Genomic DNA, 17,917 nt, shown 5'->3' on the forward strand with positions numbered 1-17,917 from the left:
TAACTGTGATGTTTCCAGGGATACGTGTTTCCATACTCTCAATTTTGTATTATTTGTCTGTACTGGCGGATTTAGAGGGGCGTGGGGGTGGAACCCCCCCCCTCCCCCTTAAAATTTTCAAATTTTAGGTTAAAAATTAGTGCGTACTATAAAAAGAGGGAAAATCAAATCATATCTATAATAATTGATTATAAAAGGTGAATGTCAAAATAAATAAAGTCCCTAACTCTGTCACTTTCGGGAAACCCTGCGCAGTTTGTAAGCGAATGTGATTGTGACGTCATTTTTTTTCCATACTGAAAACCTACAATGAAATGCCGATAGATCATTGGCCTAACAGTCAATTCAAGGATATGTCAAAAACAAATAACAATAAATTAATATGTAATCTATTATATCTATCATATTTTATGTGAAATCAGTAAGCACTTTCCCTTTCATGCGCTATCACATCGATTCCTGCGTCACAGCGACAACATGCTTATTTACACCTGACAGCCACTTTTATGAAGGTCTATGCCAAGGGTTAAAGATGATATAATACCATATCTAATAATGAGGCTCAAAGATTTAAAATTTCGTCTAGATTTGCCCTGATGCACTACACGTCGGAGATAATGTTAGCGCGACATTTTACATGTAAATAAAAATACGTTATATTAACGTTATTTATTTCTGTTGTTGATACTTTTCTTAAAATACAAATTCATACGTTTTCAAATCTTAAAAATTGTTTTCTCTGTTTACAAGTTTGAGAAACAGGGACAAAAGAAATGTTGCTATATTGTAGAGGGCCCAGGTGACGAAGTTGGGTTAGTTGGACGCAAGACACACGAATGTGATACATGTTCTACTTAGTGGTGTTATATCAGCCCAATAAGTGAACTTTTTGTTAATAGTACTGTACTTAAAACAATGTTCAAGTTCATTACTAAGTGTAGCAAACGAGAAACAAAGCAAAACATAACCCAGAGAGTATGGCAGCGTGTTTCTCGCTTACTGATATTGTGTGACGGAGTTTGGGTACTCTGGGGATATATGTATAAATAAGCATTATATCTTGCTCTGATATTTTACACACATAAATGAATAACTGTATAGAGATTCCAAGTTGAATATTTTTTTGACTAGAAATACTAGTATGCGTTTCTTAAGAATTGTTTATATCTATATTCCTTGGTTTAATTTTTTGCAGCCCCCTCCCTCCCCAAAATCATGCATTAATTTTTTATTGGCTATTATATATTTTTTTTAAATCTACTTATTTCAGAAACGAGAAACATCTGTTGAGGCAAGAGGCGCAACATTGTAGGGGAATTCAAATCCAAGAAATATAAATAGATGGACTTAAATCACAGCTCAATGACGAGAAAATAAGTTTGACTAGAAAGAAATTTACTGATGATAATTTTGCCTCAATTATCAACACGATAAAGGTGTGTTTATGTTTGTAAGAGGGGATGTAACGTCACCTATGAAGGTTAATTATATGGGTAAATTTTACTCTTAAAATCACTAAAATTTCCTTTGGAAAAAATTCCACGCCCCCTAACCAGAATTCCTGGATCCGTCCCTGGTCTGATCTATGAGATTAGCCACTTTGTAATTTTCACAGTCTTTTTCTTGAATGACGGGGAAATAAAAAAGGCTCTCGCGCAACCAAACATCTACAACAACCGTTTTATTGTGTGCGGCATCTACAACAACCGTTTTATTGTGTGCGGCATCTACAACAACCGTTTTATTGTGTGCGGCATCTACAACAACCGTTTTATTGTGTGCGGCATCTACAACAACCGTTTTATTGTGTCCGGCATCTACAACAACCGTTTTATTGTGTGGGATCTACAACAACCGTTTTATTGTGTCCGGCATCTACAACAACCGTTTTATTGTGTGGGATCTAGGTCTGCGGAACATCCATCCAATTTTAATCATATCATTTACATGCAAGGTGAAGAGAACGAACAGTGATCAATCTCATAACTCCTATAAGCAGATGTATTCGAATTCTTTGCGAGAAGACAAAGATTTTAATTAGTTTAAACAATATTTATTCGTAAATAATTCGATAATGTTTACAAACAATGTCTTATACATGAAATAGATTGAGAAACAAGTCAAAAGGCTTATATTAATCTCGCTCTAACATTTTGACTAAAATGCAATATGTAATTGTTTTGAAATTGGTCTTGAACTATGATAATTTAACTTTGACGTAATCATACACTTTTAACAAACATTGTAACATCGTCCAATTATGATCTTTTCCATTTACCAAGAATAGGCACATTGGTAATTCCATTAGCAAACAAATTAGAATTCTGATAATTGAACCTAAACCGGATACATTTGTAAGATTCGGGGGAGGGGCGGTGCCGACTATATTTGGCTGCTTTTCGTGGGAGAAATTGGCAGTGGGTTAATAGAGAAAAATCTAACAGTTTTCCTGGGGAAGATTTTAAACCAGTCTCGTCGGAAAATACTATCCGAGGAAACATTCTAGACCAAGCTTATATATTTAAAGTTTATATGTAAACACCATTAGATTTTATAATTTTAACATTCTTATAGTTTCAAACCAAAACAGACTCGTTGGTCATTATGCTGATTCGAATCACCTTTCCCAAAGTAGAAACACACAAGATTTAAATCAGCACTACATCAGGACTGATATTTAAAAACATGTCCTTTGTCACCATATAAAAATTCAAGTTACTTGATATATTGTTTAAATTTTAGATAGTAGATTGACACACAGTATATAGATAAAAAATATCTTTTGATTTTTATGAAAAAATGAAGATGCACATCAGTCTCATAAATAACATACAGAATACAAAATTGAAAGTCAGAAACAAAACTCTCAATTTTGTATTCTGATTTTGACAACGGATTACTCCATTTACCTGATCAAGATATAGGGCTCACGGCGGGTGTGACCGGTCGACAGGAAATGCTTGCTCCTTCTAAATATCTGACCCCACCTCTGATGTGTCCAGGGGTCCGTGTCTGTCCAACTATCTATTTTGTATTGCTTATAGGAGTTATGAGATTGATTACTGTTCGTTATCTTCACCTTTATAGGATTTATGAGATTGATCACTGTTCGTTATCTTCACCTTTATAGGAGTTATGAGATTGATCACTGTTCGTTATCTTCACCTTTATAGGAGTTATGAAATTGATCACTGTTCGTTATCTTCACCTTTATGGGAGTTATGATATTGATCACTGTTCTTTATTTTCACCTTTTCATCACTTTCAAAGAGATATCTTTAATCATTGCGAGTGAATTGAATTCTTTAATTTTACATTCACAAACGGCTTTCAAATTGATTGACATGCCCAAATGAAAATGGAAATTCCTTACCTAATATGAAATGATTCGAGCGACATTGCTAAGATTGAGTGTTTGTATGTTTAGTTACCTCTTACGACAAGCAAGGGGTATTGAGGATCTATTCTAAGCCGGATCCTGGGGGAGGGGTACTGAGGATCTATTCTAAGCCGGATCCTGGGGGAGGGGTACTGAGGACCTATTCTAAGCCGGGTCCCCAAGGAAAGATGTTGTCATGATACTAGATGATAATTGAATTCCTCAAATAACAGATATATCATGGTATAGCAGTACTAAACATATACTGTCTATACCAGACACGTGGTATCGTTTTAAAGGGACTGAAATTGAAAGTAGGCTTGTCAAAAATCCTTTATATGCAAAACAATGGGGACGCGGGATCTCAGTCTTCGCTCAATGATTTCAATTCATAATTTTTAAACTTAGTAAACATTATTCTCATTCACTACTATTTTTATTGATAGTTGGTCAGTCATCCAATATATCTTAGATTTAATTATAAAATTTAGAAATTCATTTCAAAATTAAGGATTATCTCCCTCATGCATAGCTCTTATCCTTAGACGAATTTGGCTCGGGTTTTTTTTTTTTTTTGGCACTCTAGTTTTCCTGTTAGCCCCTACAAGTTTATTGTTATTTTGAATTTCCAAAAATTTCGGTTTGAGCATCACTGAAGAGACATTATATGTCGAAATGCGCATCTGGTGCATGAAAATTGGTACCGTATACGTTTTACATCTTATGCTTATGAAAATAACAAATAATGATCATGGTCAAACAGTAGGGAAAAAAGACAGGCACCCCCCATATCCCCACCCCCCAGCCCCGCCCCCTTACTCTACCTGTACATATACATGGATACAATGTACACGTAAAAAGGTATCCAGCATGCGTAATATTACCAAATTCATAAATATAATTCACAGGAGAGTTACTCTTCCAGGTTAAAATAATATAAACTGCACACTCTCTCATGCATTGCATCAACTGAATTCTCTCTATCAGTGGCGGATTTACGGGGGCGAGGGAGGGGGGCGTATTGTGGGAGGGAGGAGGCGTATTGTGGGAGGGGGTTCGGAGTCCCAACCCCTGCTCTTCTTGTTCTCTTTTTAATCAACAAGTCAAGTTTATGGAAAAAAATCAAATTCTATAAAGGGTGTGCTAACTATAAATGAAAGGAAGAAGGAACAAGAATTTCAGTCTAAAATACATCATTTCAATTAAATTTTTTAAAATTCCCGGGGGAGGCCCTCTGGACCACTAATGGGAATGGCAACCCCCCCCTCCCATGCCCTCCTCCCCAAACACAGACACAAACATACACAGTAAAGCCTAGATCCGACACTGTCTATGTTGTTTAGTGCAGCATGATATCTACACAGTAAAGTCTAGATCCGCCTCTGTCAATGTTGTTTAGTGCAATATTTATAGGTTATAGACTTTGTATGGGAAAATATGACGACCGAGTTTTTTGGCGCGTAGATGGACCGAGCTTGCGAGGTCCGTTCGCGACAAAAAACGAGGTCGTCATATTTCCCATACAAAGTCTATAACCTTTTTATTATATACTTTCAATTTCATTTAGAAACTAACAATAATTTTATTTTTAACAATAACTTTATCGGTTTAACTGAGTAAAAGATGAAAAACACGAAAAATTTGAAAAATAACGGCGTAGAAATTTGATTGTGACGTAATGTTTGCGGGCCGGAATGTTTCCGGGCATATATCGTGTGATATATGCCCGCAAACTTTTAAAGAAAAAAGAAGAGATGAAATTGAAAGTATATAATAAGAGAATAAATAGAATTGAACTGAATGTCTGGCATAAAGTCACGAGTATTTCCTAAAATCTATTTGTAGCTCCGACAATTTACGACAGTACGTATTCATGAGTCGAATGCTTGCTGTAATGTTATCTTTTAAATCGAAAGTACAACGCCTTGCTGGGTATTTCCTTCCATGTATTTGTAGTTCTGAAAATTTTCAGTCATTTTTATCATGTGAATGAAGATGTTACACTGTGATTTTCAGACAGCTTGATATAACTCATAACACTGTAAGTATGCATTTTATTGAATAATTAATAGCTGCAGTATATTTAGTTAACTACCAGTAGGTGTAGAACATATCATTCTAGCACTCTGAAAATGTATCCGGTTTGACATTCTCGATATATCTGGTATGTATCACTTAATCCAACATACTTTTCTTGAATTATTTCACAGGGGCATCTTATCCGCTCTGTTCTCTATCACACATATATAAGATGCCCCTGTGATTATTTATCAATAAATGTATGTGTAAAACTTCTCTATCAGTGGCGGATTTAGGGGGTGGGGAGGGGGAGGGGGCGTATTGTGGGAGGGGGCGTATTGTGGGAGGGAGGGGGCGTATTGTGGGAGGGGGCGTATTGTGGGAGGGAGGGGGCGTATTGTGGGAGGGGGCGTATTGTGGGAGGGAGGGGCGTATTGTGGGAGGGAGGGGGCGTATTGTGGGAGGGAGGGGGCGTATTGTGGGAGGGAGGGGGCGTATTGTGGGGGGGGGGGTTGGAGCCCCAACCCCAGCTCTTCTTTTTCTCTTTTTAATCAACAAGTCAAGTTTATGACCCCAAAAAAATCAAATTCTATAAAGGATGTGCTAACTATAAATGAAAGGAAAAAGGAACAAGAATTTCAGTCTAAAATGCAGTTGATTCAATTTCCTAATTCTACATTTACAAACGAATTCCAAATTATTATTGGATTAAACATTCTTTTTGAAGAATTTATCGATGTGTAAACTCCGGACATTTTACTCACAAACTGAATAAAAGTGCGAAGCACTTTTATGTTAAGTTTGTGAGTAAAATGTCCGAAGTTTACACATCGATAAATTCTTCAAAAAGAATGTTTGATTCTTATAATTCCAATTCATTCACTTTATTAACAAATGCAAAAATTTGAATAGTTTCCCCGCACTATGTTATTTGTATTCAGGTGTGTATGAATACATCGCGTTTTTGGATTTATTGATGTATAAACTCTTGTTCAGCTTTAGTTTTGTCCAATCAAAACAATTGTAATCAATAACATTGGAATTATTTGGCATACACGGATGAAAATGGTTATTCGTTGCATAATGAAATAAACCAACGTAAATTTCCTGGTATAGCAGGACTTATTACTAAACATATACTATCTAGAACAGATACGAAGTCCTTTTTTTAAGAGGTGAAATTAAAAGATGCTTTTCTTTAGATGCAAAATAAAAGGGATGAAAACGCCCATTCTTCGCTAAATAATCTCAATTCATAATTTTCAAGTGTATAAAACATTATTCTCATTCACTGCTATTATTGGTAATAGTTGGGATCAGTCGTCCAGTATGTCTTTAAATGTTTATGAAAATAAGAACTAATGATCATGATCAAAAAGTGGGGGAACGGCAGGCACCCCCAGCGCCCGCCCGCCCTCACCCTTTACTCTACGTGTCTGTATACATAGATAAAATGATACACGTACAAGTAAATAGGTATCTATTACGAAAAATCTCGGGAAATTCATTATATAATTCAATTCACAAGAGCCACTCTTCCAGGTTAAAACAATATAAAACTGAACACTCCTTCATGAATTGCATCAACTGAATTCGTTGTTTAACATTGTGTGTATACGAAAATCTTCTCTATCAGTGGCATATTTAGGGGGATGGGGTGGGGGGGGGGGGGGGGGGGCGGTTCGGAGTCCCAATCCCCGCTCTTCTTTCTTGTTTTGAATCAACAAGTCAAGTTTATAATTTATTTCCAAATTCTATAAAGGAAGTGGTGACTATAAATGAAAGGAAGAAGGAACAAGAATTTCAGTCTATTTCCTTGCATCTATTTGTGGTTCTGAAAATTTTCAGTCATTTTTACCATGGGAAGGAAATTTTTGTTTTACAGTGATTTTCAGACAACATGATATACCTCATACCTATGGAGCGCAAAATTAACATAAACTCAAATAATTGAAGATATCTTCAATTATTTGAAGATATCATCAATTCATTTGATGCGCGCAACGATTGAATTAAAGATATCTTCAAATAATTAATGATATCTTCAATTCTGAATTATTGCGGGCATTAATTGAATTGATGATAGCATTAATTCTTCAGCTGAATTGATGCTCGCTTTAATTGAATTAGTGATCTCTTCAAATGAATTAATGATATCAACAATTGAATTGATGCGCGCTACAATTCAATTGAAGAGAGCAATAATTGATATAATGCGCGCATTAAATCAATTGATGAGAGCAATAATTGAATTGATGCGGGCATTAATTTATTTGATGAGAGCAATAATTGATTTAATGAGCGCATTAATTCAATTATTGCTCTCTTCAATTGAATTAATGATATATTTAATTCATTTGAAGAGAGCAATAATTCTTTTAGAGAGACCAACTATATAATTAAAGATATCTTCAATTCAGCATATCCACCATTGAATTAATGATATCTTTAATTGAATTGTTGCTCTCTTTAAAAGAATTGATGCGCGCATTAATTCCTTATACAAAAGCATTGTAAATGATTTAAAGATATCTTCAAGTGAATTAAAGAGATCATCAAATTATTTATACCGAGCTCTAAATTAATTATTGCGAGCAATATTTCTACTAAATTGATGCTCTCATCAAATGAATTGAAGAGAGGAATAATTGAATTAATGCGCACATCAAATCTATTATTGCTCTCATTAATTGAATTAATGCGCGCATCAATTGAATTGAAGAGAGCAATAATTGAATTAATGCGCACATTAAATCAATTATTGCTCTCATTAATTCAATTGATTCGCGCATTAATTCAATTGATGAAAGCAGTAATCGAATTGAAGCGCGCATTAATTCATTTGATGAGAGCAATAATTGATTTAATGCGCGCATTAATTCAATTAAAGAGAGCAATAATTGAATTGATGATATCTTCAAGAATTGAAGATATCTTCAATTATTTGAGTTTATGTTAATTTGGCGCTCCATACATGCCACTGTAGGTATGCATTTTATTGAATAATTCATATCTGCAGTATATTTAGTTAACTACCAGTAGGTGTAGAACATACCATTCTAGCACTCTGAAAATGTATCAATTTTGACATTATAGATATATCTGGTATGTATCACTTAAGATCTTTTTTCAATGGGTAGAGGTTAGCCAATTTTGCAATTGTTGGTAGGGGCAGCCAATTTCGCAATTGTCTGTAGGGGAGCCAGGGGCCCGTTTCACAAAACATCTTACGACAAAGTCGCAAGTCTTAAATTCTATTACACAGTTATTACGTTAAATGAATAAAGTAAAACTTTTCTGAGGCTTAATTTTCAACAATTTAAAAATAAATGCTTTTGGAGAGCATGATCTAACAATAAACTGGAAAATTCCAGTATGTAAAGTTGGTCGTAAGTCGTTAAGTTCTTTTGTAAAACGCGCCCCAGATTCGCAATTGTCCGTAGGGGTTACCAGCTTCGCAATTGTCCGTAGGGGCAGCCAAATTTGCATTTGTCGGTAGGGGTTACCAGATTTCCAATTATCGGTAGGGGCAGCCAAATTTGCAATTGTCGGTAGCGGTTACCATATTTCCAATTGTCGGTAGGGGCAGCCAGATTCGCAGCTGTCGGTAGGGGTTACCAGATTCGCAATTGTCGGTACGGAGTTACCAGATTCGCAATTGTCGGTATGGGCAGCCAAATTTGCAAGTGTCGGTAGGGGTAGCAAGTTTCGCAGCTGTCGGTAGGGAGTTACCAGATTCGCAGCTGTCGGTAAGGGTTACCAGATTCGCAATTGTCGATAGGGAGTTACCAGATTCGCAGCTGTCGGTAGAAGATGACAGGTGTCAGTTTTCTCATGCAAAATCAGAAAATATCCTGAAACAAAAGTTACACGTAAAACATTATGGTGTAATTACATATAAAGCATGTGGTTTAATTTGGAATGGGGGGGGGGGGGTCCTAATTACTTGAATACCAGACACGAGTAAATCGATTTCTTCGGATACGCTATGAGCGAAGTTAGAAGTTAAGGGGGAATATGATATCTTTTTTTTTAAAGATGATCTTCAAATGTTTATATGAAGTAAGGTTTTATTTTTATGTACATCCCCACCATACCTCTTCACTTATATTCCGACGTCATTGATATCTACAAGGCTCTAAATTGCAAGCAGTTAGAAATGTTTCCTGTATGTCTATCAGCTCAGTAAAGATATATTCATAATTCTTTTACTTTTACATTCAAATTGTTTGACGTACCCGAATGAAAAAGACAATTCGTTGCATAATATGTCATTGTTTGAGTGACGAAGTTTAGCAAACGTTTTTGTCATTCATCACTACTAGTAATCGTTTTTGTCATTCATCACTACTAGTAATTGTTTTTGTCATTCATCACTACTAGTAATCGTTTTTGTCATTCATCACTACTAGTAATTGTTTTTGTCATTCATCACTACTAGTAATCGTTTTTGTCATTCATCACTACTAGTAATTGTTTTTGTCATTCATCACTACTAGTAATTGTTTTTGTCATTCATCACTACTAGTAATTGTTTTTGTCATTCATCACTACTAGTAATTGTTTTTGTCATTCATCACTACTAGTAATTGTTTTTGTCATTCATCACTACTAGTAATTGATTCATCACTACTAGTAATTGTTTTTGTCATTCATCACTACTAGTAATTGTTTTTGTCATTCATCACTACTAGTAATTGATTCATCACTACTAGTAATTGTTTTTGTCATTCATCACTACTAGTAATTGTTTTTGTCATTCATCACTACTAGTAATTGTTTTTGTCATTCATCACTACTAGTAATTGTTTTTGTCATTCATCACTACTAGTAATTGGGGCCATTCATCCACTCTATCATTAATTGCATATCGAAATAACAAAGACGGACCCTTGTCAGTAAAGTGGGTATACGGGTGGAACTCCCTAATTCTACGTGCCTGTTGTATCCATAGATACACGTACGAGGCGAATTATCAGCGAAGTTATCTGTTAAATTGAATGCACAAACTCACGGGTATTTCCTTAAATCTATTTTTAATTCCGAAAATTTTCAACCATTATTACCAGGTGATTGAAATTGTATACAGTTATTTTAAAACATTGTGATAGATGACTTATACCATTGTAAGTATTATTTCATTGAATAATGATATCTGCATCACACTCGGTACTACTATATGTATAACAGAATTGATTTTGATTCTAGCACTCGACATTGTAGATAGATATATAGTATGATAAGATAAGATAAGATAAGTTTATTCCAATTTTGGGCCCAGAGGGCATAACAGTATTTATCACGTGATTTAACATATTTTTCTCAATTTATGCAATGCTAAATATATGGAATTCAGGTACGGGGTGTGACATCATATTTCATTCACTACTAATTTTATTGATAGCTGTGGCCAGTCATCCAATATATCTTTATATGCTTATGATAATAACAAATAATGAGCTATGGTCAAAAAGTGGGGGAGAACGGCTGGTACGCCCTGCCACCCCCCCCCCCCCCCTCATTCTACCTGTCTGTATACATAAACACACGAACGAGTCGAATTATCGGTGTATATTTACCTAGCATAAATCACGGTATTTTAAACCTATTTATAGTTCAGAAAATTTGACGACTATATACATAGATACAGGTACGAGTCCAACGACCGGTGTGTTTATCTTTTAAATGGAAAGTACAATGTCACGGGTATTTCCTTACATCTATTTTAAGTTCCGAAAATTTTCAGCCATTCATTATTCAGCCATTATTATCAGGCTTTAAAACATCGTGATATATGACTTATAACATTGTAAGTACTATTTTATTGAATAATAATACCTGCATCTTACTCAGCACTACTATATGTATAACAAAATTGATTTTACACAATACTAAATATAAGGAACTCAGGCACGGGATGTAGTATCATATTTCAAAGGGAACAGTCAGACGGAAAATTTTCTTTGAAATGCATTGTTTTAAACATTTGAACGTTAGTTGAGCATTTTCACTTCATCGGTTCAAGTTTGTACTACCCTTCACTATTGTTTTAAGGGAGCCGGCCGCAATCAGCCAATTCATTTAACTTTGAATGTCAAAATAACGTTTTAACATGTAGCATTTAAAAATAACTCGGAAATGTACGTTGTCAAAAAACACGAGGGGGGGGGGGGGGGGGGTCTTCCCTCTAGTTGATACGTGCCTAAAATGTATAAAAAGATTACATGTATCCCTACTTACAGAATGGATCACATTCCCCGTGTGTCAGAAGTCCTCTATGTGGGTCTATGTCGGAAGATAGGGACACCGACAGAAGTGACCATCAGAAGGGACGTGTTGGACATGAAGGAAATGATAGAGACACCTCTACAGATATACAGAGGAGAGAGACTGATGATGAGTGGTAGTTATAGGGAGGGGTTCAGGTTTGAATCATCTGACTTGGACCGCATGCTCTGGGGCTGTCATTACAAACTGATATCCGATATATCTCAGTCCTCGTTTTATACTGCATCAGGAAATACCATTATCCTAATGGACAGTACGGATACACCTCCTGGATTTGTCAGATTGCAGCTTCTAACACCAACCTCAAATCCCAACATCAGTTCATCTCTCGTCCTACTCAATGACAGAGTTTATATATCAAGTTCACAGTTCCAACAGCAGTCGGTCGATTTCATTAATAATGCTTTACGTCATTTAACGTTTACTCCTCATGGTCCTTGTGCTACTACTACTTTTCAATCCACTGAAATTGATCACGCTTATTGTTTTGCCAGTATACATTGGCCTGTAATAGCACAACCCTGGGTTGACAGAAGTCTCAGAAATAATTGGCCACCAGTTCATGTCCTTGCAGATATTTTAAAGCATGGTTGTCACTGTGTGCCTATAGCAAGTAAAACAATTTCTAGTGAAAACGAATTAGAATGGAGATTGTCGTTTTCTCAAGCTGAACAAAAATTAGTTTACGCTATGAATCACACTCAATTTTTATGTTACGGACTTCTGAAAATATTTCAAAAGGAGGTTCTAAAGGAACCACTGTGTTCGTATTTCATGAAAACTACAATGTTCTGGATTATACAGGCGGACTGCATCAGATGGTGTCCCCGAGATTTACTGAACTGTTTCTGGACGTGTTTCAAGTATCTCATTCAATGTGTTTATCGTGGTGAGTTCCCGAACTTTTTCATTCCACAGAACAATATGTTCCTAAACAAAGTTGTAGGTCATGCCCGTACATCTTTACTGGAACAACTTAATCGGTATTACAGAATGGGCGTGTCCTGTCTGCTACACAGTAAAACTCTCAGATCGATCCTACTACCAGCCCTCATTAGTCCGTCCTTTGTTTTACACTCTGCTGAAGGACATTATAACGCTGTCGAGGATGTAGACCGTGTTCTCAAAAAAGAAATATTTCCACTCTCCTTTCACGAGAAAGAGTTCACTCACTGTCTTCTGCTGCTGAAATCAATAGATAAATTATCACGGTTATCTTTCTCACCATACCAAACATTATCATTACAGCATGCTACAGCAGAGGTTCTCACTCAGACGGCCTTTGTTATGTTAAACAATGCTTCATGCTGCACACATAGACAAGTGTACATATTAGACAAGACGGTGTGTAATATGTTGAGACTGGCAGCACGTGTAGGTAGTGTAACCCAGTCACTGTATCTAGCTCTGTATTACTATAGAATGGGTCACTGTATCTAGCTCTGTATTACTATAGAATGGGTCACTGTATCTAGCTCTGTATTACTATAGAATGGGTCACTGTATCTAGCTCTGTATTACTATAGAATGGGTCACTGTATCTAGCTCTGTATTACTATAGAATGGGTCACTGTATCTAGCTCTGTATTACTATAGAATGGGTCACTGTATCTAGCTCTGTATTACTATAGAATGGGTCACTGTATCTAGCTCTGTATTACTATAGAATGGGTCACTGTATCTAGCTCTGTATTACTATAGAATGGGTCACTGTATCTAGCTCTGTATTACTATAGAATGGGTCACTGTATCTAGCTCTGTATTACTATAGAATGGGTCACTGTATCTAGCTCTGTATTACTATAGAATGGGTCACTGTATCTAGCTCTGTATTACTATAGAATGGGTCACTGTATCTAGCTCTGTATTACTATAGAATGGGTCACTGTATCTAGCTCTGTATTACTATAGAATGGGTCACTGTATCTAGCTCTGTATTACTATAGAATGGGTCACTGTATCTAGCTCTGTATTACTATAGAATGGGTCACTGTATCTAGCTCTGTATTACTATAGAATGGGTAGATATAATGACGCACTTCATGTTACTTATCTCACAAAACAAAGACTATCACAGCCCTACATCATGTATAGAGGTGTAGTAGATAATGAAGCTGTAGGCAGGCTGTCTCTGTCTAGAAAAATGAAAACAGCCTGGGTAGATGACGTCAGATTAGACAATGGTCTCCATATCATTAAAGAATTAATTCTAGAACAAGAAGTCAGTAAACAAAATGGTACATTGGTTTTAATAATTTCACCTTTTGTGTTGACTGACATGTTGTCTGTGTTGTGTAACTACAGACTGAGTAACATATCCCAGTATCTACAGTCACTCACGGATCTACAGACCCTGCTGATCTCTGATGATGGCAGATATGTACCTTTACACATTAGAGACCTCTCGTGGCAGATACTGGGGATCTGTCAACACGTTGTGGGGGACTTACACGGGGCATTACAGTCTTATCAAGAATCACTCAGACAGAGACCATCCCATACAATACAGAAAGCAACAGAAGCTAGAATACAGTACATTAGTCGTCAGTTTCACGGAACATAGATTTAGTGCCTGATTGTGGCCCCTTCCTGATTTGGGACCTCGTTGATCTGTAGACATTTAACACAACAAACTACCATTACGGATTGTGTTGATACACGTACGCGATCTCGTTCTGTTTTTGTTTTTGTGGGTTTTGTTTTTTTGTTTTTTTTTAATTAAAGTGTGTTCCTTAGAGATGAAACAAAGCACACTGTCTCCTCTCTGTGCAACTCAGATGTCAAATTCACAAACGGGGTATGTAGCTGAAGGCGTATCTCTTACTGAAGATTTATGTGTATTTTGTGTTCAATTTGAGCTGAATCCAGGACAAGCCATCTTGAGTTAATTGATCATTTATATCTTCATCGAAAAGTAACAATTTATTTCAATGTACCACCATGATGTAATTAATATCTCTCGTAAGTACTCTGTATACTTGAACGTTCCTGTGACATCGTCTCATGGTAATTACTGCCAGAGAATAAAGTTTTAAACATGAAAATTATCCACAGCGAAGAGAGTAATATGCACGATACTTGTTGGAAATCTCGGACTCCTTCAATTCCATTAAATCAGAATTATTTGACTGATATGACGCTTTATAACGATCATCAAGCATACCTGTGTAAAATCATTCTATAGATGTTGCTCGTGTCTTCTGGACGGAATGAGTATTTACAGTGTATAAAAATATAGATCAAATTAAAAGATTTTATACATATTACTTGTTTTTCATTTTTGCTACAACTTTACTTATTTTTCGAGGCATGTGTCCAACTACTGCACCGTCCTTTACAACAGCAATCGCATATTTATGCATAGGATTGTTGATTTCTCTTTTTGTTTCGAGAGTTTCTCCCTGGAATGGATCTCGGATTATAGATATCTCTGTAAACATGAAATCCCCATATGCAAAAACTATATTTATACTCGGCCATAGTTTTGCTGCGAAAGTGAAACTGAAAGTTTAGTAAATCGTATGTGGTATTAGTCAATGACACAAACGGTTCCAAGTGAAATTGAAAGTAATAGCTACTGCGGTAACCGTATATATTAATATAGACAAGAATGGATTAATTATTAGTGTTAAAAGAAATGAAATAAAATTTATGTGTATATTTAATGGGAATATTTCAACATAAAGTACTAAATACCCCCACCCCCTCCAATTTTCTAAGTGCCGGGGGTGCTCAATAGGACGAATACGGTATGTATAAATTGAGTAATGATATTAGGGGAATCTTTGTATAAAAGACATGCAGTAGAGGAATGCCAGCATAGGAGTTATCGCCCTTTACCAACTGGGATATCAGGCCATCGGTGAGCAGCCCGATTGACTGCTGCTGGATCATGTACATGTGTTTTCTATCCTCAAGCCTTCACAAGGACAAAAAATAAAAACAAACAACTTGTTGGATAAAAACCAATCACAAATTATGGAAGATCTTTTTTAAACATTTTTATCTACTAAGTTTTTTTTTTCAAATATTGCTGAAATATTTCTACTTCCCTTTACCATGTTTATCCAACATAACATGTAAACAATAATAAGCTTCAAGAACTAGTATAGGAAATGAAATGTGCATTTTTTTTAAAAAATGAATCCATTTAATTCATGAAAAGAAAATCTTTAAAAACAGATAAAATTTCTTTGAATTTTAAGTATAACAAGAAAACAAATTAAAACATTTCATCATTTCATATGATTGTGATAGCATCAGTTAGCTGATCCATTTCAAAAATTGCACATGGAATATTTCAAAGGCAGATTTTGAACAGTCATGGACACAATGATTTTCGATGGTTACATGCATGTATCATACCTCAGGAAGTTCCTAATGTAATTTGAGATGCTAATTCATATTTCTTCTGCAATTTGTTTCAAATCTATAGTATATGATTAATCAAAATGTAAATGATCACAGGTCGACCCTTACAGTATATGACTGTTCATTTTACCATGTTTACAAGGAAGTTATGACACAAAAAAAAACCCATCCTGACATCGTCTCAAATATTTGAAAACCTTTTAGTTCAACAGGGATTTAAAGTAGATAAAATAAACAAATCAGTGGACCATTAAACCCTTAGAACTCTAGTCTAATTAAGCCTACGTCTCCACTGGATTTAGAGTGCATTTTAATGCAACCCATATTTGTACACTTTACTTCTTTCTAAATCTAGATAATTTATTATAACAATACTAAATAGTTCATGATATCCATAATATAATCAATAGATAGATTATTATAGGTCATGTTTTGATTGCATTTTGTACCACTCTAGAATAAATATATAATTTATTATATTATTTACTAAAAACCCATGCATGTACCCAGTGTTAAAATAAATCAGAATGGTATATTTTAATCATTATCTATTATCAATTATAGGAACTCAATATGCTTACCATTGTAATTTGAAATGTATCCAACAGAAAAGCCACTTTTGTACAGATCAGTCTTAACCCAATCGGCACATTCCTCCTCTAAAACAATTAAAAATGTGTACATGCATTCATTTTGGATGCAGAAAAAAATAATCTGTCACAAATCCTTATTACATGATCTGTTTTATTTCATAAATCTCTAAGAGCAATAATTACTCTTACTCCTTGAAGATTAATTGCATATTGTTTAATGTTCCTCTCAGGAATTTTTTGCTCATATGGAGACATCATTATTGCCGGTAAAGGGCTGCAATATTTATAGGCCTATGCTTGGTGCTTACTGCCTTTGAACTTTAACACAGGGTTGGTCGGTTAACACTGCCCCCTACCCCCGGTTAAATTTTAACGTGCCACACCTGCTGTGACACGGGACCTCTGTTTTTACGGACTTGTCTGAAGAATCGCCCCATTTAGTCAACTCTTACGACAAGCAAGGGGTACTGAGGACCTATTCTAACCCGGTTTTCCACTGGAGACGGTTATGAAAAACATGACAGATGTCATGTAATTCAGGCACGTTTTGTAAGAGGTACATCAATTTTTATGTCCAAATCCCAGAATTAAACAATTTTTCCACAGATATATCAGAGATGAAATTATCAAGAACTAAATATTTCAGTAGAGAGTTATAGAAAAGCATGTGTAGTCACAGGAACCATATGTAGCGGTCAGCCGGGTTCGATCGCCGGTGGCCAGTTAGCTCAGTTGGTAGAGCACCTGACTAGAGAATTCAGGGGGCCCGGGTTCGAATCCCGGTCTGGTCCGTTGCATTTTCTCCCTTCCTGTTACATTTGGTGCCGTGACCACCCCTGGATTTGCAGGTTGTCCTGCCAGGGCGAAAAGAACCTGGGTTGTGTGTGTCTTCGAGGGCGGAGACAAATTAAGGAGGGAGGAATGTAGTAATTAGGGCTGTACGGACTGTGGATATCGGCCTGGATAGCTCAGTGGTTAGAGCACCTGACTAGTAATGCATTTGGTGCCGTAGACCAGCCCCTGGAACTGACAGGTGAAAATGCCTGCCAGGGGATAAAGATCCTGGGCTGATGTCTTCAGGTGTGAAGATATTTAGGGAGGGAGGAATGTAGCGGTCAGCCGGGTTCGATCGCCGGTGACCAGATAGCTCAGTTGGTAGAGCACCTGACTAGAGATTCAGGGGGCCCGGGTTCGAATCCCGGTCTGGTCCGTTGCATTTTCTCCCTTCCTGTTACACATATAGGCGATTCAATATTGAATCAGTGGG

The 17,917-nt window shown here is 36.1% G+C and overlaps 1 protein-coding gene across 1 annotated transcript in view; it reads left to right on the forward strand.

Annotated features, from left to right (window-relative positions):
* The window catches only part of LOC125674082 (uncharacterized), a 28,976-nt gene extending 14,027 nt beyond the window's left edge, over positions 1-14,949 (forward strand). The window contains exons 3-5 of the mRNA XM_056159595.1: positions 5,225-5,420; positions 11,641-13,085; positions 13,678-14,949. Of these exons, the coding sequence (XP_056015570.1) occupies positions 11,642-13,085; positions 13,678-14,249 (2,016 nt within the window). The 5' untranslated portion in view covers positions 5,225-5,420; position 11,641 and the 3' untranslated portion in view covers positions 14,250-14,949. The remainder of the gene's footprint in view (positions 1-5,224; positions 5,421-11,640; positions 13,086-13,677) is intronic.
* The last annotated feature ends 2,968 nt before the right edge of the window (positions 14,950-17,917 follow it).

This window comes from Ostrea edulis, chromosome 3 (assembly GCF_947568905.1).
Source record: "Ostrea edulis chromosome 3, xbOstEdul1.1, whole genome shotgun sequence".
In the NCBI taxonomy this organism is placed as follows: domain Eukaryota; kingdom Metazoa; phylum Mollusca; class Bivalvia; order Ostreida; family Ostreidae; genus Ostrea; species Ostrea edulis.